Raw genomic sequence first — 22,346 nt, forward strand, 5'->3', positions numbered from 1 at the left:
GCCCCATGTTTTTTTCATGTATGGAACGATCTTCCTGGACTGTACACGGAACAATGCTTTTCACTGTACCTCGGTGCACGTGACATTAAACCCAAATCCAAATGTAATCCAAAGAACTGTTTGGTTCAGCGTCAGACAGTTGTCAGGCGGGGGGGGGGGGGGGGGGGATTGATGACTGGGGAACAGGGTTTGTGGAGGGGGAACAAGGACAATGAATTAAGTCTTCCTCATATTTATTTGAATAAAAGCTGTAATTGTCCTTGGAGCACGGAAAGATTTTTTCTATTCGTTCGTGGGATGTGGGTGTCGCTGGCTGAGCCAACATTTATTGCCCCTCCCTAATTCCCCTGAACTGAGTGGCTTGTTAGGTCGTTTCAGAGGCATTCAAGTGTCAACCACATAATCGGGTGGGTCTGGCATCACATATCGGCCAGGCTGGGTAAGGACAGCAGATTTCCTTCCATAAAGGGCCATTACTGAACCAGATGGGTTTTTACCACAATCAACAATGGTTTCATGGTCATCATTAGATTTAATTCAAATTTCAGCATCTGTCATGATGGGATTTGAACCCTGGTCCACAGAACACTACCCTGGGTCTCTGGATTAAAAGTCCAGTGACAACACCACTACGTCACTGACGTCCCAAGAAAGGGAGATTGAACAGATTGAAAATTAAGAAAGGTTCTGCTGGAGTAAATAGGGAGAAACTTTTCTCACTGGCGGGTAGCTGGAGGACACAGATTGATGGCAATTGGTGAACACAAAGGGAAATTAAGAGGATTTTTATTTCTACACAGGTAAGATGCCTGAAAAAAGCGGTGGAAGCAGATTCACTGGTGACTTTCAAAAGCGAATTGGATAAATACTTGCAAAGGAAAAAAAAAATGATTGCCCGGCTGTGGAGAAAGAGCAGTAAAGTGGAAACAATTGGCTATCTCAAACAGCTAGCAGAGACACGGTGGACTGAATGGCCTCTTTCTGTACTGTAGGATTCAATGTGTACGGATGCACCAAACATTGTGCAACTTCAATGTCACTTGGAGGCTTCCAGGTAGAGACTCTTTTAGTCAAAATTCTTGGGCAGAAGTAAATCGTATTTCCTGGCGGAATGTCCTGAAACAACGCACACAGCCGGTTGTACTGAAATCTGCACTGGTTCTTGCGGCGATGTTGTCGGCAGCTTTAAACTGAAATCGCCGGCCTAACCCCGTCAACACACATCAGAGTGTTAAAACTGCTGGAAACAATCGGGACCTCAAGAAAAGAGCACACATTCCTGCGTTAGGTTGCTCTCGATCTAAGAAAATTGAACCATTTTAAAATTGAGCACAAAAAAGTTGAAGAAAATGCAACTGCAAAAACCTTTCAATTGGTAACTCAACTAATCCTTAGGCTATAGAAAAATGCACTTAAACATGCAGGACATAGTGTGGAGGTCTCAGAAATGGGAAATTCAACAGGTCCGCTCAAGAAAGACTTGCGTTTATGTAGCGCCTGTCACGACCACTGGATGACTGAAAGCGCTTTGCAGCGAATGAAGTGTCTTTTGGAGTTTACACACGGTTGTAAAGCTGGAAACACAAAAGGCAGATATGCGCACAGCAAATTCCCACACATGGCAATGTGAGAACCCGTGACCAGATCATCTGTTTACTGCGATATTTATTCTGAGATAAATACTGGCCAAGCCCTTGGAGAGAATTCCTCTGTTCTTCAGAACAATGGCGTAATATCTTTTAGGTCAAGCCGAGCAGACAGATGAGGCCTCGGATTAACGCCGCATCCAAAACGTGGCACCTCTGGCAGCGCAGCACTCCCGCAGTGCGGCACTGGGAATGTCGACTATGTTGTTGGTGCTCAAGCCCTGGAGTGGGACTTGAACCAGGACCTCGAGACTTATGGTGGTGAGAGGGGTGCCACGGCCGACACGGAAAACATTGCAGCAAATCAATTCTGGGTGTATGGCTACAAAGAACCTACATTTCTCTAGCGCCTAGCAGCACCTCATGATGTCTCAAGCGGGAATCACAGCCAATGCTGTGCTTTTGAAATACAGGTCAGGAATTTCTGGGCCAGCCCCCTGCGGACCCACCCAAAGCCAACGGAGCTTTTGCCAGATAATCGGAATTTCTGTCCCCCCCCCCCCCCCCCACAATGATTCCTGTGATGGGCAGCCCTGGGAAACCTCGCTGTAGTTACTACTGTCTCAGCTGACAGACCAGGATGACACTGGATGTCTGGATTTTGAGCTCCAGTCCCTGGAGTGGGCCTTGAATCCACCACTTTTGACTTCAGGAGGTGAGGGTGCTATGCTAAAGAGCAGATCATGGTAGGGCGGCACAGTGGTTAGCACTGCTGCCTCACAGCGCCAGAGACCCGGGCTCGATTCCAGCCTCGGGTGACTGTGGGGAGTTTGCACTTTCTCCCCGAGTCTGCGTGGGTTTCCTCCGGGTGCTCCGGTTTCCTCCCACAGTCCAAAGATGTGCAGGTTAGGTGGATTGGCCATGACCAATTGCCCCTCAGTGTCCAGAATGTTGTGTAGGGTTAGATTAAGAGGTTAACGGGATAGGGCAGGGGAGTGAGCTTGGGTGAAGTGTTCTTTCAGAGGATCGGTGCAGACTCGATAGGCCAAATGGCCTCCTTCTGCACTGTAGGGATTCTATAGAGATGAGGCAGTGGGGTGTTGATGATGAGGAGGGAGGAGGGGGATGAGTGAAGTTGGGGGTTGAGGGAGATGGGAGGATAATGGGAATGAGTTTGGGCAGGGGAACCAATCTGTTGTTTTATGAGAGAGTGAGTGAGTGAAAAAGAGGAAGGAAGAAAGAGAAAATTGAGCAGGTAGTCTGGGCCATTTATTAGAATTGAGATGGCACTCACTCCCTCACTTAAGGACAAAAGACAGAATAAATGAAGACAAACATGAGCTGTTAGGAGGCAAGGACTTCTTGACAGTATCGTCTTCCCCTGCATTGACAACAGGATAAGATTAATGACATGTCTAATTCTGGCTTTTAAAAAGTCTGATGAATTATTCAATCTTTTCCAAAATCAATCTCAGGTACAGAAATGATGGGTTGAATGGCCTCCTTCTGTGCCAAAAATATCTGTGCTTCTGTAGTTCAGCCTGAGAAAACATCAAGGAGCTGGAACGTTAACTCCGTTTCTCCCTCTGCAGACGCTGCCGTCCCTGCTGAGTATTTCCTCTATTTACTGGGCAAGATTCTCTGGCCACGCCACAACATGTTTCTCGGCAGTGGGAGGCGGCCGGGGGGAGGGGGCGGGGGGGGGGGGGGGGGGGGGGGGGGGCGCTGTCAATGGATTTCCCAGTGAATCCACCTCATGTCACCAGGGAACTCGTGGCTCGGGTGTGCGGAAAATCTCGCCGGGATAAACATCCGGAAGATCTCATCCTCTGTTTTTTTAATTTTAATCATTGGCAGCAGCTGAATGTTTTAATAATGAGCTCAACCTTTTTTCCCATATCGATCGAATATGTCTCGACTTGTAATTAAAGAGAAGCGCGCTGCTCGGAATGTAATTAGGGGCTGGTTTAGCTCACTCGGCTAAATCGCTGGCTTTTAAAGCAGACCAAGCAGGCCAGCAGCACGGTTCGATTCCCGTACCAGCCTCCCCGGACAGGTGCCGGAATGTGGCGACTAGGGGCTTTTCACAGTAACTTAATTGAAGCCTACTCGTGACAATAAGCGATTTTCATTTCAATTGTATTTTTAAGTACATATTTATTCTGCACGCAATATATGCAGCGTGCGTTTGATTTTGTTAAAATGGCTTGCGATTTTATCAGCTGCCGGTCTATTGAACATCTTTTACATCTGCTTTAATTGCAGATTTCTAGCATTCGCTGTGATACAGTTTTTGTTTCACACTGCCTTCTGAAGATGCCTATCACACTTGCGCAGGATCTACTCCCCTGCAAAATTCCTGAAAATTATAGTAACAGGACATGAAACGGAGCTGCACAGAAATGTGGGAAGGAGATAAAACTTCTGGCACCTGCCGAGGAATGGAATTGGAAACCGCTATATGACACCAGTGGGGCGTGAAATGCCAAAGCTCCATGCTGGAGAGGATCTAGTGAAAGATCTTTGTGTTCAAATATGCTTTTTGAATAGACTGCACGTCAATGAAGTGATTCAAGCTCCAACTAACCTGCATTTCCTGTGCGTGATCTTTTGAAAAATATCTAAGCCTAAGCCTGACATACTTGAAATGTATGTGTTCTCCGAAAAACAGAAAGCATTTTCCCAGATGTAAAATATGTGGAAATAGAAGATTAAAGGTACTTAACAGAATAAACATGCAAGAGTTATTTTGACAAAACCAGATGCATGACACACTTAACTGATCACAGTAAAAACCAATGTATCTATAAAAATACAAACAATTACATTGTGAGCTGTACATGACTCCTTAATTACAAGCCTTGACATTCAGGTAATAGGGGAAATGATGCTGAATTAGTTATTAAGATTCAGCAGGTATCAGCTATGTTCTGGAATGATTAAATAGAAATGGAATCTTAGATATACTCAGTAAGAGGGGTGTGGCAGTGGAGGGAGACACAGAGTTGGTGAATGAGTTTGCCGATGTCCACAGATGCTACCTGACCTGCTGAATCCTCCCAGCATTTTATTTCAGATTTCTAGCCCTCACAGTATTTCTTTCCCTCCGATATGGCCATGGGGCATTTATCTTTATTAATGCATGTGGAAGCACTCTTGAGGTGCATTTGAGTAACATTTCGAATGGACAGTTTATTTGTGACATTATAAGAGTTTTGCTGTGTTCCTGATATTCTCTAAATGAACCTCTCAAAATAATGTATTTTATGAAATAATATTTTAACCATCTGATTGATCATCAATGAATAGAAAAGCTACCCAAATAACATCCATTATATAAGATGTTTACAATTACATAGACTTTACAGTACAGAAGGCCCCAACTGCTCTGTACTGTCATTTATTCTTCACATCCACCCTACCTCATCTCACACTGTAAACATATTCTTCTCTTCCTTCCTTCCATTTATGCTCATCTACCTTCCCCGTTAATGTATCAATGTCATTCTCCTCACCACTCCAGTAGAGTGAGTTCCACACTCTCAACACTCTCTATAAAGACATTTCACCTGCATTTCCTATTGGCTTTATGACAAATAATCTGAGTAAAGGTTAAACAGCAAAGTATTTATACAAATGCATTAAAGTTTAAATTGGAAATTTCAGAATTGATATACACCTATAGGATCTTTCAATCAATCCAGAATCCTAGTAATGGCAGATTGTTTTAACCAATATATTTTTGAAACCATCAAAATTCAACGTCAATTCAAAGTGGAGAAGTAATGTCCTGTCTTACCGTTCAAGATAGCCTTGTGTGAGTTGGGCTCGATCTTTGGTTGTGTGTGGAGCCAGCGTATGATTGCTACTCACCTACTGAGTCCTGGCCAGGATTTTGTCCTCGAATCCATGAGGAAGGATAAAACTAGAACCTTAGACCGTTCAGGTGATCATGGCTGGCTTTCCAGCTCCCCCAGGGAGTTTGCTTGAAATGGGTCTGAAATAGCTAATTCCAGCCTTAGCATTGATGACGGGAATCCTCTCCAGTAGATACTTGATTTGGCAATGTGGCATCTGGACAGCCAATTGTAAAACTATTGTGTATGGGAGCCAACTTCTCATCTGCAAAACTCAAAAAACATCGCTTTTTGGAATGTTTCTACAAACCCCCTGCCCCTTACTACACGTTTTCTATTGTTTGCACATTATTGCAATTCTACTTTGTGGCTTGGTGTTGCATTTTGTCTAATAACAGTTCGATCAGTACCTTGGGTTGTTGGGTGCTGTAAAAATGTAAGATGCCTTTATATAACAAGTTCTCAATCGTCTAAAATAAATAGAGAATATTAGTGTTCAAATGTGTAATACTTAACCCATTCTTGTTATGCTCTTGACTTAGCATGAGCGGCTTCCTTGATGTTCACTCTGACAGGAAGGTTCAGACGTGGAGATAACTTCAACATGTTTATTGAACTATTTACAATTCTCCTACTCGGGTTCGCCACTACTGTTAATCCTGCTATAGCTACTCAGACTGATGAACCAGTCTGCTACAATCCACGTGGTGGGTGTGATGTTGTATCAACCCTGTGTCTGTACTCACTGAGTGTCTCCACTGGAAAGAGGATGATCATGTGTGTTGTGTTCTTTATATATGGCTCGGTGTTATAGCCTCCCTGTGGTAGTGTCACCTCTGTGTGTATCGTGAATGCCCATTAGTGTGTCCTATCTAACTGACCTATTGGTTGAGTTGTCTATGTGTCATGTCTCAGGTGCTCCCTGTATTGCCTAGCTAGTCCTACATGTATTACATTAACCCCTTGTGTATTTACAGTGATGCATATCACCACACCCATTATTTTAACTCAAGCACAAAGCCCAGCTGAAAAAAGGACTAACGCTCCAATTAAACTAATGGGCGAAAAGAAGTCCAATTTGCATTCACACACTTTATTTCAGATTATTTTCTGATGCACTTAAGCTTTTCAAATGATAAGTACCTCTTGCTAATGATAGTTTGGCATTGGATCTTACCCTCCACCAGATGGGTGACAGTTTAGCAGAATAATTAGCCTGCCCATTACAGGATCCACCCAGTATTTACGCCATTGTAATCGAGGGAATGGAGAACAGGTGAGTTCTATCAGGTCCGGGGAATCTGTTCCACCAGGACCTTGAGATGAAAACCTACCCAATGGATGCTTTGTTGTGTAGTTCTTCACTCAATTCCTGAGTTACCATTCCAACTATTTGTTTCAGACAAAACCTTGTTTGTGTCAAGATAAATCGATCTGGTTCGAGCGGAGAATCCTGAAGGTCCTCATTAAGACTCCCAGTGAGCCAGAGAAGACACAGCAGAGTGAGACACAGCCAGAGTGAGACACAGCCAGAGTGAGACACAGCCAGAGTGAGACACAGCCAGAGGTGAGACACAGCCAAGAGTGAGTTTGGGAATTTGAAGCTAGGTGGGAATTCGAAGCTGAGTGGGGAGGAGGTGCTTTTTAACCCTGGTAATTGACTGGTAAGTAGTTTTTCTTTTCATTGTCTAATTTTATTTATTTATTTTTTCTTTTTCGTTTTTTGTAATTGTAGTTGTATAGGTTTACCTAAGGTTTAAGACATGGCAGGAGATCTCAGACCCGTGTCATGCTCCTCGTGTGCGATGTGGGAACTCAGGGACACGTCCACTGTCCTTGGCTCCTTCAAGTACAAGACGTGTGTCCAGTTTGCAGCTCCTGTTAGACCGCTTGACGGCTCTGGAGCTGCGGAATGGACTCACTTTGGAGCATCTGCGATGCTGAGGACGTCGTGGATAGCACGTTAGCGAGTTGGTTATACCGCAGGAGAAAGTTACTGAGGGAGATAGAAAACGGATGACCAAAAGACCGAGCAAGAGTAGGAAAGCAGTGCAGGTGTCCCCTGCGGTCATCTCCCTGCAAAACAGATATACCGCTTTGGATACTGTTGAGGGAGATGGCTCACCAGGGGAAGACAGCAACAGCAAGGTTCATGGCACCGTGGCTGGCTCTGCTGCACAGCAGGGCAGGAAGAAAAATAGCAGGGCTATAGTGATAGGGGACTCGATCTTAAAAAGTTAAAAAGAAAAGAAAAGAAAGAAAGAAATTGCTTATTGTCACGAGTAGGCGTCAATGAAGTTACTGTGAAAAGCCCCTAGTCGCCACATTCTGGCGCCTGTCACGGGAGGCTGGTACGGGAATCGAACCGTGCTGCTGGCCTGCTTGGTCTGCTTTAAAAGCCTGCGATTTAGCACAGTGAGTTAAACCAGCCCTGGAGTTAGGAGTTAAACTAAAAAGTAGGACCTCAAGGTAGTAATCTCAGGATTGCTACCAGTGCCTCAAGCTAGTCAGAGTAGGAATGTCAGGATAGATAGGATGAATGCGTGGCTTGAGAGATGGTGCAAGAGGGAGGGATTCAAATTCCTGGGGCACAGGAACTGGTTCTGGGGGAGGTGGGAACCAGTACAAACCGTACGGTCTGCACCTGGGCAGGACTGGAATCGATGTCTTGGGAGGGGTGTTTGCTAGAGCTGTTGGGGAGGGTTTAAACTAATGTGGCAGGGGGATGGGAAACCGATGCAGGAAGTTGGAAGGTAGTAAAACAGGGATAGAAGCAAAAGGCAGTAAGGGGGAAAGTGTAAGGCAGATACGCCATAGTCAAAAATCAAAAAGGGCGACAGTACAAGGCACAGTGACTGAGGGAGCTCAGTGAATAGGCCCAGTAATAGTAAAAGGAAGAAAACCGGAAGTAAAAACATGAATGGTAAGCGACGCGGCAGGTTGTTACATGAAGATATGGGTTCAACAACAAGGAAAATTAGGAGAAACGTTAAGAGGAAATATAACTTAGGAGAGGTTACTGATTGAGGTGTTTAGATTCAAAACAGGGGTATAAAAGCCAACATAAGTGTACTTTACCAGAATGCTTGTAGTATTCGGATAAGGTAAATGAGTTGATGGCGCAAATCATCGTGAATGACTATGATTTAGAGTGGCCATTACTGAACATGTTAAAGGATGGTCACGACTGGGAGTTAAATATCCGAGGGTATCAAGCTATTCGGAAGGACAGAGTGGATGGTAAGGGAGGTGGTGTAGCTCTGTTATTTAAGGATGACATCCGGGCAATAGTAAGGGATGACATCGATGCTATGGAGGATAAGGTTGAATCCATTTGGGTGGAAATCAGGAATAGTAAGGCGAAAAAAGTCACTGATAGGAGTAGTCTGCAGGCCACCAAATAGTAACATTATGGTGGGGCAGGCAATAAACAAAGAAATAACGGATGCATGTAGAAATGGTACAGCAGTTATCATGGGGGATTTTAATCTACATGTCGACTGGTTTAACCAGGTCGGTCAAGGCAGCCTTGAGGAGGAGTTTATAGAATGTATCCGCGATAGTTTCCTAGAACAGTATGCAATGGAACCTACGAGGGAACAGTGGTCCTAGATCTTGTCCTGTGTAATGGACAGGACTGATTCATGATCTCATAGTTAGGGATCCTCTCGGAAGGAGCGATCACAATATGGTGGAATTTAAAATACAGATGGAGAGTGAGAAGGTAAAATCAAACACTAGTGTCTTGTGCTTAAACAAAGGAGATTACAATGGGATGAGAGAAGAACTAGCTAAGGTAGACTGGGAGCAAAGACTTTAAGGTGGAACAGTTGAGGAACAGTGGAGAACCTTCAAAGCGATTTTTCACAGTGCTCAGCAAAGGTTTGTACCAACAAAAAGGAAGGACGGTAGAAAGAGGGAAAATCGACCGTGGATATCGAAGGAAATAAGGGAGCGTATCAAATTGAAGGAAAAAGCATACAAAGTGGCAAAGTGGCAAAGATTAGTGGGAGACTAGAGGACTGGGAAATCTTTAGGGGGCAACAGAAAGCTACTAAAAAAGCTATAATGAAGAGTAAAATAGATTATGAGAGTAAACTTGCTCAGAATATAAAAACAGATAGTAAAAGTTTCTACAACTATATAAAACAAAAAAGAGTGGGTAAGGTAAATATTGGTCCTTTAGAGGATGAGAAGGGAGTTTTAATAATGGGAAATGAGGAAATGGCTGAGGAACTGAACAGGTTTTTTGGGTCGGTCTTCACAGTGGAAGACACAAATAACATGCCAGCGACTGATAGAAATGAGGCTATGACAGGTGAGGACCTTGAGAGGATTGTTATCACTAAGGAGGGATTGATGGGCAAGCTAATGGGGCTAAAGGTAGACAAGTCTCCTGGCCCTGATGGAATGCATCCCAGAATGCTAAAAGAGATGGCTAGGGAAATTGAAAATGCACTAGCAATAATTTACCAAAATTCACTAGACTCTGGGGTGGTCCCGGTGGATTGGAAATTAGCAAACGTGACGCCACTGTTTAAAAAAGGAGGTAGGCAGAGAGCGGGTAATTATAGGCCAGTGAGCTTAACTTCGATAGTAGGGAAGATGCTGGAATCTATCATCAAGGAAGAAATAGCGAGGCATCTGGATAGAAATTGTCCTATTGGGCAGACGCAGCATGGGTTCATAAAGGGCAGGTCGTGCCTAACTAATTTAGTGGATTGTTTTGAGGACATTACCAGTGCAGTAGATAACGGGGAGCCAATGGATGTGGTATATCTGGATTTCCAGAAAGCCTTTGACAAGGTGCCACACAAAAGGTTGCTGCATAAGATAAAGATGCATGGCATTAAGGGTAAAGTAGTAGCATGGATAGAGGATTGGTTATTTAATAGAAAGCAAAGAGTGGGGATTAATGGGTGATTCTCTGGTTGGCAATCAGTAGTTAGTGGTGTCCCTCAGGAATCCGTGTTGGGCCCACAATTGTTCACAATTTACATAGATGATTTGGAGTTGGTGAGCAAGTGCAATGTGTCCAAGTTTGCAGGTGACACTAAGATGAATGGTAAAGTGAAAAGTGCAGAGGATACTGGAAGTCTGCAGAGGGATTTGGATAGGTTAAGTGAATGGGCTAGGGTCTGGCAGATGGAATACAATGGTGACAAATGTGAGGTTATCCATTTTGGTAGGAATAACAGCAAACGGGAATATTATTTAAATGATAAAATATTAAAACATGCTGCTGTGCAGAGAGACTTGGGTGTGCTAGTGCATGAGTCACAGAAAGTTGGTTTACGGGTGCAACAGGCGATTAAGGCGGCAAATGGAGTTTTGTCCTTCATTGCTAGAGGGATGGAGTTTAAGACTAGGGAGGTTATGCTGCAATTGTATAAAGTATTAGTGAGGCCACACCTGGAGTATTGTGTTCAGCTTTGGTCTCCTTACCTGAGAAAGGACGTACAGGTGCTGGAGGGTGTGCAGAGGAGATTCACTAGGTTAATCCCAGAGCTGAAGGGGTTGGATTATGAGGAGAGGTTGAATAGACTGGGACTGTACTCGTTGGAATTTAGAAGGATGAGGGGGGATCTTATAGAAACATATAAAATTATGAAGGGAATAGATAGGATAGATGCGGGCAGGTTGTTTCCACTGGTGGCTGAAAGCAGAACTAGGGGGCATAGCCTCAAAATAAGGGGAAGTAGATTTAGGACTGAGTTTAGGAGGAACTTCTTCACCCAAAGGGTTGTGAATCTATGGAATTCCTTGCCCAGTGAAGCAGTAGAGGCTCCTTCATTAAATGTTTTTAAGATAAAGATAGATAGTTTTTTGAAGAATAAAGGGATTAATGGTTATGGTGTTCGTCCGGAAAGTGGAGCTGAGTCCACAAAAGATCAGCCATGATCTCATTGAATGGCGGAGCAGGCTCGAGGGGCCAGATGGCCTACTCCTGCTCCTAGTTCTTATGTTCTTAAAACATCAACATTTTTCATTTGTGAAAAGTAGTAACATCGCCCTCCATTGCCACTTTGTGCCCGAGGACTCTCACTACCTCCCCACCCTTGTTAATAACAATTCCTTGCTGATAGGCCAAGCTCGCAATGAGCTTCTAGGTTTCTGGCAATGCTACTCTGTATCTGACCACAAGGAGATAACAGCAGCTAACCCCCGCCTGGCCAAACCTTCCTCTCAGCCCCTGGTCTCTGCTTAGTCAGTCTCCTCAACTGACGCAGCTGAAAGAATCAATTCGCTGTAGCGATGCTCATCGCCATTCAGTGGTGCAGACACACTGATGGAGAAAGGCGAAACAAAATAAAATAATAAACACAATTCAAGCCCCTTGTCTACTCATTAAATCACAATTGAAATGGCCGTTGAAGCTTGACAAACAGCCAGAAGATGTAATGGTTTCCACTCAATAATAGCCTTTATGTGAATGTTCCAAAAATCCTGACGATAATTCCACTCGCTGCTTTTCCGACAAATCAGAAGTGAAAAGCAATGCCTGTCGGCCAGTAATCTGTGATGAAAATCGAGAGCCAACATTGCCAGGGAATCACAGAGCTTCGGACTTATTCCACACTGGACAATCAATGCTAGACAGCTGCTGACAGTACGCGGAGAGAGCGTGCTTCAGTCTGACTCTCGGTGAGTCATCATTAACTAATCCTTGTTTGTTCTTTCCTTTAATCAGGAGCGATAACTGTAGTCATAATGAAGTTCAACTCTCCCACCTCAGCGCTGCGCGCACACACACACACACACACACAGCAAAGGCAGTTCAGATGGAGCTGATGTTTTCCATTCTAAATTTGACACCGCGCCAATGATGGAAGGAAATCAGGAGGTCCCCTCGACGCGCACGGTGTAATTATCCTCCTGAGATTGCAAGCGGGTCAGAGACCTTCGCTCAAAACTCTCCGATTTTAATCTCGGTTTCTGGGGGGGGTTGGCCCCTTTTGAACAATGGTCAGTCACAGAAAGGGCGCTGAGGATGTAATTGTAAATATATACTCTGATAGTTGGCGAATGACAGGCACTGTCATTTCACACTTTAGAAGTGGTGGCTTTAGCTGCAGTACTTGGGAGTTACTCACCGATGTGTAAAGGTATCCTTCACCATTCATGGCCACGTACAGCCTTGACTTCACACCCTGGATAGCAACAACACGGAGTCCCACTGGCACAAGGTTGAACAATGCTGGAATTACAAATAAAGCACGTTAACAGGATGCCAAGTCATTCTGACTGCAAATACTTTTTTAAAAAACAGAGAAAGATCCATGCACGTAGAACAAGAAACCACCAGAATGGAGAGGTTTTAACAATCAGGAAAGCATGAACAGGCTGAGGGGTGACCTAAGAGGCGCCTTTAAAATGATGAAGGGGTTTTGTAAAAGTGGGTCCCTTTAAGGGGCGGGCTTTTGGATTTAGCAATTAGCATTCGGCTAATCGACCGAAGGGTGCGAATCCTGGGGCTGAGCCCAGGAACTGGAGTCAAAGTCATCAGTCGCAACACTATAATTCTCTGCACCTGGTTATTCAGTTAATAACTAGTTCTGTGGTTATTCTGCTTGGTGCTCACTGCCCCGCCCCAGGTACTGCATTTGGCGACGAGGATCAACAGAGTGTTTTACATGAGCCACGGAGATCAGCAAAGCAGGCCTTTGGCACAAGTTGTCGGGAGCACATCTATTCAATGGTCAGCGAGTTGTCACAATGCCGTTATTCAGAAAACATGAGCCATTTGACCCTAATTCGGAGGATTGGGTTCAATACGTTGAACGCCTGCGATATTTCTTCAAAGCGAAGGGAAGGGGAGGGTAAGCAGAAGGTAATCCTGTTCACAGACTGTGGTGCCCAAACATACAAGTTGATAGTGAGCTTGACTTCTCCGGACATCCCGACACTAAAACGGCACGGTAGCATTGTGGATAGCACAATTGCTTCACAGCTCCAGGGTCCCAGGTTTGATTCTGGCTTGGGTCACTGTCTGTGCGGAGTCTGCACGTCCTCCCCGTGTGTGCGTGGGTTTCCTCCGGGTGCTCTGGTTTCCTCCCACAGTTCAAAGATGTGCAGGTTAGGTGGATTGGCCATGCTAAATTGCCCTTAGTGTCCAAAATTGTTCTTAGTTTTGGGTGGGTTTACTGGGTGATGGGGATGGGGTGGAGGTGTTGACCTTGGGTAGGGTGCTCTTTCCAAGAGCCGGTGCGGACTCGATGGGCCGAATGGCCTCCTTCTGCACTGTAAATTCTATGATAAAACCTTTGAAGAACTCGTAGAAATAGTGAAAGGGCATTCTCACCTGAAGCCCTCAGTGACTATGCAGAGAGTGAAATTTAATTCAACGGCAAGAGCCCCCAGGGAGGCGATGGCAGCTTCCATGGCCACGTTGAGGCAAACGGCTGAACATTGTGAATTTGGGTCTGTCCTTAATGGGATGTTGAGAGACCGATTAGTGTGTGGGTGAATTATACTGGCGTACAGAAGAAACTGTTGGCAGAAACAGAAATGACACTGAAGGTTGGCGTTAGAAATTGCCCTTGCTGCGGGAAGTGCAGAAAGAGAGGTGAAGGAACTTCAATGTGTGCAAGTTGGCGAGGGCCACCAGGTTTGGAGGTAAAACTGTTAACAGCTGTAGTGCCAGGGATTTCATCACAGAGTTGAACAACAAAGAATTACAGAACCAGAGAGAGGACAGAGGTATAGGAGATTCAGTCTACAAACCAAGAATGGTGAAGAATGCTATTGGTGTCGGAAAGCCCACCCCCAAGAGAAGTGTCAGTTTAGGGGAGCTGTGTGTTCCGCCTGAGGCAAGAAGGGGCACATAAGAAGCAAAAGTACCCAACTGGCCTTAACTGTAGTTGAGGGTCAAGGACCAAACGTGATGGGACGAGATTGGTTTTAGGAAATAAAATTGAATCAGCTAGAAATTTTCTAAATTAATGAAAGGGATCTACATGACGCCCTCCGGGGATATCAGGAGGTATTTCAAGAAGAGCTAGGCAAAATATGAGGCTTGAATCCAAAATTTACATACATCCAGAGGCTACGCCAAAATTACAGAGCAAGAATCCACAGCCCTATTCCCTGCATGGGGAGGTGGAAACTGAACCAGAAGATTAGAACGTTTGGGAATTATCAAGCTCGTGCAGTTTGTGGAGTGGGCATCTGAATTCTGGTCGCCACGCTACCAGAAGGATGTGGAGGCTTTAGAGAGGTTGCAGAAGAGATTTACCAGGATGTTGCCTGGTATGGAGGGCATTAGCTATGAGGAGCGGTTGAATAAACTCGGTTTGTTCTCACTGGAACGACGGAGGTTGAGGGGCGACTTGATAGAGGTCTACAAAATTATGAGGGGCATAGACAGGGTGGATAGTCAGAGACTTTTTCCCAGGGTAGAGGGGTCAATTACTAGGGGCATAGGTTTAAGGTGCGAGGGGCAAGGTTTAGAGGAGATGTACGAGGCAAGTCTTTTTACACAGAGGGTAGTGGGTGCCTGGAACTCGCTGCCGGAGGAGGTGGTGGAAGCAGGGACGACAGTGATGTTTAAGGGGCATCTTGACAAATACATGAATAGGATGGGAATAGAGGGATACGGACCCCAGAAGTGTAGAAGATTTTAGTTTAGACGGGCAGCATGGTCGGCGCAGGCCTATACAATAGAACAGTACAGCACAGAACAGGCCCTTCGGCCCTCGATGTTGTGCCGAGCAACGATCACCCTACTCAAACCCACGTATCCACCCTATACCCCTAACCCAACAACCCCCCCTTAACCTTACTTTTTTAGGACACTACGGGCAATTTAGCATGGCCAATCCACTTAACCCGCACATCTTTGGACTGTGGGAGGAAACCGGAGCACCCAGAGGAAACCCACGCACACACGGGGAGGACGTGCAGACTCCACACAGACAGTGACCCAGCCTGGAAGGCTGAAGGGCCTGTTCCTGTGTTGTACTTTTCTTTGTTCTTTGTTATTCTTTGAGCCCATACTTAAGCCAGGGAAGACTATACGGATATGTAGCAACCGTAAATTAACGGTCAATCAAGTGGCAAAATTGGACAGGTATCCTATATCTAACATAGAGGAGCTGTGCGTTAAGCTGGCTGGAGGCCTAACTTACTCCAAGTTCAACATGAGTCATACGTCCCAGCAGCTGGAGCTGGATGAGGCAGCCAGAGTTTGTCACTATCAAAACTATCAATTTTCTTTTAAATTTAGAGTACCTAATTCATTTTTTCTCAATTAAGGGGCAATTTAGCGTGGCCAATCCACCTAGCCTGCACATCTTTGGGTTGTGGGGGCAAAACCCACGCAAACACGGGGAGAAGGGCCGGGTTTGAACCTGGGACCTCGGCGCTGTGAGGCAGCAGTGCTAACCACTGCACTACCAAGCTGCCCTTCTATCAACACACATAAGGGCCTGTATCAGTGAACCAGACTGCCATTTGGAGTATCATCAGCTTGTGTAATCTTTTAATGCGCAATGGAGAGCCGATTACAAGATTTACCCAAGGTCATTAGGTGGCACAGTGGTTAGCACAGATGACTCACAGCGCCAGGATCCGGGTTCGATTCTGACCTTGGATGACAGTCTATGCAGAATTTTCTCTTTCTCTCCGTGTCTGCGTGGCTTTGCTCCGGGTGCTCCGGTTTCCTCCCGTTGTCCACAGATGTGCAGGTTAGGTAGATTGGCCATGCTAAATTGCTCCTTAGTGTCCCTTAGCTGAAGTGGGATTATGGGAAACAGGGTGGCCGGGGGGGGGGGGGGGGGGGGCTAGGGAGGGTGCTCTTTCAGTGGGCTTGTACAGTCACGATGGGTCGAATGGCCTCCTTCTGCACTATAGGAATTCTATATTTCATTGTATGAAAAAAATGTTGATTACTTGGATGATGTGCTAATCACAGAAGCCACTGAAGAGGAACACCTAACCAACTTAGTGGAGGTGTTAACAAGGTTCCAGGAAGTTGGAATAAGATTCAAAAATAATAATAATCTTTATTGTCACAATTACGCTTACATTAACACTGCAATGATGTTACTGTGAAAATCCCCTAATCGCCACACTCTGGTACTCAGGCACACGCCTGTTCTGGTACACAGAGGCTGAATTCAGAATGTTTAATTCATGGAAGAAAAGGAGCAGTAGCGGTTTGGAGGAAGGTAAGGGAGTGACAGGAAACAGAGACGAACACTTGTCAGCGAGGTTCTCCAGGGATCAGAATCAGAAACACTGGCTGGAACGTTCTGACCATTCACGGCAGCAGGATCTTCCTGCTCCACCTACGCCGCACTCCCATCATTGGTTACCCAGCGGTGGAGCAGGGTGGGGGGTGCATTCAACAGGAAACCCTGTTGACAACGGCAAGAGCTGGTCAATGGTTGCCCACCTCTGTCACCGAGGAAGACTGCAATTTGCACGGAAAATCTCACCCACTGGTTTTCTTGACATGGTAACGATCTACACTAGAATATAGAGACCACAGCTAAAAAATTTACAACTGATACAAAACTTGGAAGCATTGTGAATTTTGGTAGATTTCAAGAGGACAGACGCAGGTGGAATGGGTACACGGCAGGTTTAATGCAGAGATGGGTGAAGTTATCAATTTTGGGAATGATAATAAAGAAAGGCAATATAATCTGAAGGGTAAAATTGTAAAGGGGATGCAGAATTGTAAATGGGGCAGCACGGTAGCATAGTGGTTAGCATAATTGCTTCACAGTTCCAGGGTCCCAGGTTCGATTCCCGGCTTGGGTCACTTTCTGTGCGGAGTCCGCATGTTCTCCCCGTGTGTGCGTGGGTTTCCTCCGGGTGCTCCGGTTTCCTCCCACAGTCCAAAGATGTGCAGGTTAGGTGGATTGGCCATGCTAAATTGCCCTTCGTGTCCAAAATTGCATTTAGTGTTGTGTGGAGTTACTGGGTTATGGGGATAGGGTGGAGGTGTGGGGTTGGGTAGGGTGCTCTTTCCAAAGAGCCGGTGCAGACTTGATGGGCCGAATGGCCTCCTTCTGCACTGTAAATTCTATGAGAAGCGGGGAAATGAATAATAATAATAATCTTTATTTGTGTTACAAGTTGGCTTACATTAACACTGCAATGAAGTTATTGTGAAAAGCCCCTAGTCACCACATTCCGGCGCCTGTTCAGGTACACAGAGGGAGAATTCAGAATGACCAATTCACCTAACAAGCACGTCTTTCGGGACTTATGGGAGGAAACCGGAGCACCCGGAGGAAACCCACGCAGACACGGGGAGAACGTGCAGACTCCGCACAGACAGCGACCCAAGCCGGGAATCGAACTCAGGAACGCTGTGCTGTGGAAGTGCTAACCACTGAGCTACCATGCTCATCATCGACCCTGAAACTGTTTCTCCTTCCACGGATACAGCCGGACCTGCTGAGTGTTTTCTGTTTTATTTTAGGTTTCCAGCACTGGCAGCATGTTGATTTTGTTTGATTGCCAGAGTAGAAAGATCTGGGGACATGCGGTACACACATCATTGAAAGTGGCATGACAGGTTGAGGAACGGTTATAATGCATGTCGATCCTGTGATTTATAAATAGAGGCGTTGAGAACAAAGGCGAGGAATTTATGGTGAACCTTTATAGAAACGCTGGTCTGACCTCAGTGAAGTACGGCATTGCAATTCTGGACACAACACTTACAGAGAAATTGTAAGGCTTTAGAGAGGGTGGAGAAAATATTTATGAGAATGATTCCAGGGATATGAGACTACATTATGTGGATAAATGGTGTGGTCTCTGAAATAGCCTGCACGGGGCCTATGGGATGGGAATCATTATCTTGTCTGTGGTCCTTGTGGACTATTAGCTCCCACGCTAGTGGTGGGGTATCTCTATTAACCTCTATATAAAAGATCAGCCAAGGGCAGCACGGTGGCACAGTGGTTAGCACTGCTGCCTCACAGCGCCCAGGCCCCGGGTTCGATCCCGGCCCTGGGTCACTGTCCGTGTGGAGTTTGCACATTCTCCCCGTGTCTGCGTGGGTTTCGCCCCCACACCCCAAAGATGTGCAGGGTAGGTGGATTGGCCACGCTAAATTGCCCCTTAATTGGAAAAAGTAAATTGGGTACACTAAATTTGAAAAAAAAATAAAAGGTCAGCCAGTAAGGCACCAACCAGAGAGGGACCCAATAGGAATCCACCGGCCTGTGTATTGTAAATAAAGCTTTGTTCCTTTATTTCATTTGGTGTGGACACCACGTGTCCTTATTAAACTCCCTTTAGAGAAGAGAAGGTTGAGTGGAGATTTAAGTATTGAATATCATGAGGAGTTTAAGCAGATTAGTTGGAGAGGAACTGTTCCTATTGGTGGAAAGGCCGAGAGCTAGAGGACATTGATTTTAGGTGATTGGCAAAAGAAGCAATGGCAACGTATGAAGGAGTGGTTATGATCTGGAAAGCACTGCCTGAGGTATGTGCGTGTGTGTGCGTGTTGTGTGTGCGTTCTTGTATATGTACGTGTAGTGTGTGTGTGTAGTGTGTGTGTGCGTGTAGTGTGTGTTGAGTGTGCGTGTAGTGTGTGTGCGTGTAGTGTGTGTTGAGCGTTTGTTGTGCGTGTAGTGTGTTGAGTGTGTGTAGTGTGTGTGTGCGTGTAGTGTGTGTGTGTGCGTGTAGTGTGTGTGTGCGTGTAGTGTGTGTTGAGTGTGTGTGTGTGTGTGTAGTGTGTGTTGAGTGTGCGTGTAGTGTGTGTGCGTGTAGTGTGTGTTGAGTGTGTGTGTGTGTGTGTAGTGTGTGTTGAGTGTGCGTGTAGTGTGTGTGCGTGTAGTGTGTGTTGAGTGTGCGTGTAGTGTGTGTGCGTGTAGTGTGTGTTGAGTGTTTTTTGTGCGTGTAGTGTGTTGAGTGTGTGTGCGTGTAGTGTGTGTGCGTGTAGTGTGTGTGTGTGCGTGTTTTTTTAAATTCAGAGTACCCAATTCATTTTTTCCAATTAAGGGGCAATTTAGCGTGGCCAATCCACCTGCCCTGCACTTCTTTGGGCTGTGGGGGTGAAACCCACGCGAATACGGAGAGAATGTGCAAACTCCACACTGACAGTGACCTAGAGCCAGGATCGAACGTGGGACCTCGGCACCGTGAGGCAGCAGTGCTAACCGCTGTGCCACCGTGCTGCCCAGTGTGTTTGTGTGTGTGTCTGTGAGTGTGCACTGTGTACATGTGTGTGTACATGCATGTGAATATACATGCGTGACTGTGTGAGTGTGTACGTATGTGTGTGTGTGTAAATGTGAATCAGAGTATGTGTGTTTGTGGGTGATTGTCCCTGGATGTGGCAGGGTTTGTACAGAAAGCTCACTGTTTCTTTGTTCTCTGTGGTCTGTCTGCCTTGCGCTAAAATAAAACCCCACAAAGTTATGCTGCAAAACACATTGAGTTGTCAATCAGACGCTTCTTACAAACAACAGGAATAAACATCCACATTGAATGCAGTTCGACTCATTTCAGTCTCTATTCCAGGGTATTATTGTACAGAAATTGTGTTACAGCTGCTCCATACTGGGGGTCACACAGGGTCAGACTGAACTCAGGAAAACATTCGGGCAAATTTGTGTGCGGAATTTATTTTGTTTTCTGTTCAAAATTGTACCATGATAGAATTTTTTGGGAAGATGTGCAATTTTTCCAACTTTGGCAGTGGTTATATGTTGCAGACTAACGTTCCAGAAGGCTGACGGACATGATTCTAAATCTCACAAACAGTTTGGGAATTTGAATTTAGTTTTTAGATGTGTAAGAGTTACCTGTAAACGTGACTGTGAAGCTGCTGCATTTGTATTAATCCAGCTGGTTCCCTGATGTACTTTGGGGAAGGAATATTAATTGCCATCCTCACCCATTCTGAGTCAATGTTTTGATTGTTAAGCACTTTCTGAAGAGGTCCGGTTGTGTCAAACTGCAGCAGGGTCCTGGGTATGATTCCCGGCTTGGGTCACTGTGTGGAGTCTGCACGTTCTCCCCGTGTCTGCGTGGGTTTCCTCCGGGTGCTCCGGTTTCCTCCCACAGTCCAAAGATGTGCAGGTTAGGTGGATTGGCCGTGATAAATTGCCCCTTAGTGTCCAAAAGGTTAGGTGGGGGTACAGAGTTACGGTGGAGGTGGAGGTGTGGGCTTAAGTAGAGTGCTCTTTCCAAGGGCCGGTAGAGACTCAATGGGCTGAATGGCCTCCTTCTGCACTGTAGGGATTCTACGAGTTCACACTTATTTAGTCTATATTTTTAAATCTGTGTGTCACTGTCAAGGCCAGCAACTGTTGCCCGTCCCTAATTGCCCTTGAACTAAGTATCTCGCTCGTCCATTTCAGATGGTATTTAAGAGTCAACCACATTGCCGTGGGTCTGGGGTCACATGTAGGCCAGACCGGGTAAGGACAGCAGATTTCCTTCCCTAAAGGACATTAGTGAACCAGATGGGTTTCTATAATAATCAATTTTGGTCACCATTACCGAGACTAGCCTTCAAATCCAGACTTTATTAATTGGATTTCAATTCCACCAGCTGCTGTGGTGGGATTTTAACCCGTGTCCCCCCCCCACCCCATAGGGCTCTGGATAACCAGTCCAGTGACATTGCCGCTACTCCACCATCTCCCCATCTTCGCCGAGTCAGGGTGTCCATTTTCTGAAAAGGAGAAGGAGGCTCCAGCCCCCAGCCCGCTGGCAGGTCTTACCCTGGCGGCCACCCCATGAGGTGGTTTTCCCGCCACTCCCCTGTCCAAGGAAAGCAGGACACAGAGTGATTGAAACCTCTGGTTTAGTTGCTCATGAGGACCTTCGGGCAGCAGCATTCAGTCAGAACTCCCAGTTGTAGGTTCCCTCTGATGCCCCTCAATTGGCCTAGTGGTGGGCAAGATGACCTAAGTTTTTTGCCACCCCTGATTTAATCAGGGATGGGAAGTGTGGGTGGGGGAACTAGGAAGCGAGCTGCTTCCCCACACCATGCAATTTAACACCCCACCCCCCAACCACCCCAATCCACCACTGCCCAACCTGGTCTTCGTGGATTGGGAGGCACAGACCTCTGTCCATTGTGCAGGCAAAGATGGTGCTGTTGACTCAATTTTCTTCTTTGTTAAGCTGCCACAGGTACCAGAATTAATTAATTGACCACATTCCACTTCCATTACGTTGTCTTCTGTTTATGAAATTTTGCTGATATCTCATTTGCCATTGTTTACAAATGGAAGGATCCTCATCCCTGCCTGTCCCTTGTTTCTTGCTTTTAATTTCTGTTATTCTCCTATTTAAATTGTTGTACCTGGACAATTAATGCCTTTTAGATGAACTGCGCCTTTAATTTTAAAACAGGAAACTCCAGCAAGATGTGCTGTTTGGTCTGACATCAGTGACGACACCTGTTGCTGGACGTGGCTGGCTGCCAATGAGTTGGTACTTAATGCTGATTGTTCTGCAGGGCAAGGAGGCCTTATCTTGTTTTCAGTTTTGTTTTGATCAGAAATTGGAGGGTTACAGCTCTGCGGAATCCTCCGCCCCTTCAGGGGCTAGGCCCGCACCGGAGTGGTTGGTGCCCCGCCGGCCGGCGGGATAGGGGCCTGGCGCCATGCCAACCGGTGCCAAACGGCCTTCGCCAGCTGGCACGAGTCGGCACATGTGCGGGAGCGCCAGCGCGTGCTGGCGTCATCCCCGCCCATGCGCACAGGGATTCACCGCTGCACCGGGAATGGCGGAGGCCCACAGCCTCCGGTGCGGAAGGAATGGAGTGCCCCCACGGCACAGGCCCACTCGCGGATCAGTGGGCCCCGACCGCGGGCCAGGCCACAGTGGGCCCTGACCGGGGCCAGATCCCGCCGCGACCCCCCAAGAACTCCAGAGCCCGCCCGCGCCGCCAGGTCCCGCCGGTAAGGGACCAACTCCAATT

The 22,346-nt window shown here is 46.2% G+C and overlaps 1 protein-coding gene across 3 annotated transcripts in view; it reads right to left on the minus strand.

The window, feature by feature from the left end:
- fgf14 (fibroblast growth factor 14) overlaps nt 1-22,346 on the minus strand; it is a 584,869-nt gene that overhangs the window by 119,162 nt on the left and 443,361 nt on the right. For all 3 annotated transcript variants that reach the window (XM_038818137.1, XM_038818136.1, XM_038818138.1), the window contains exon 3: nt 12,538-12,641. In XM_038818137.1, coding sequence (XP_038674065.1) covers nt 12,538-12,641 — 104 coding nt within the window. The remainder of the gene's footprint in view (nt 1-12,537; nt 12,642-22,346) is intronic.

The sequence above is a fragment of the Scyliorhinus canicula genome, chromosome 14, assembly GCF_902713615.1.
Source record: "Scyliorhinus canicula chromosome 14, sScyCan1.1, whole genome shotgun sequence".
NCBI classification, from domain to species: Eukaryota; Metazoa; Chordata; class Chondrichthyes; order Carcharhiniformes; family Scyliorhinidae; genus Scyliorhinus; species Scyliorhinus canicula.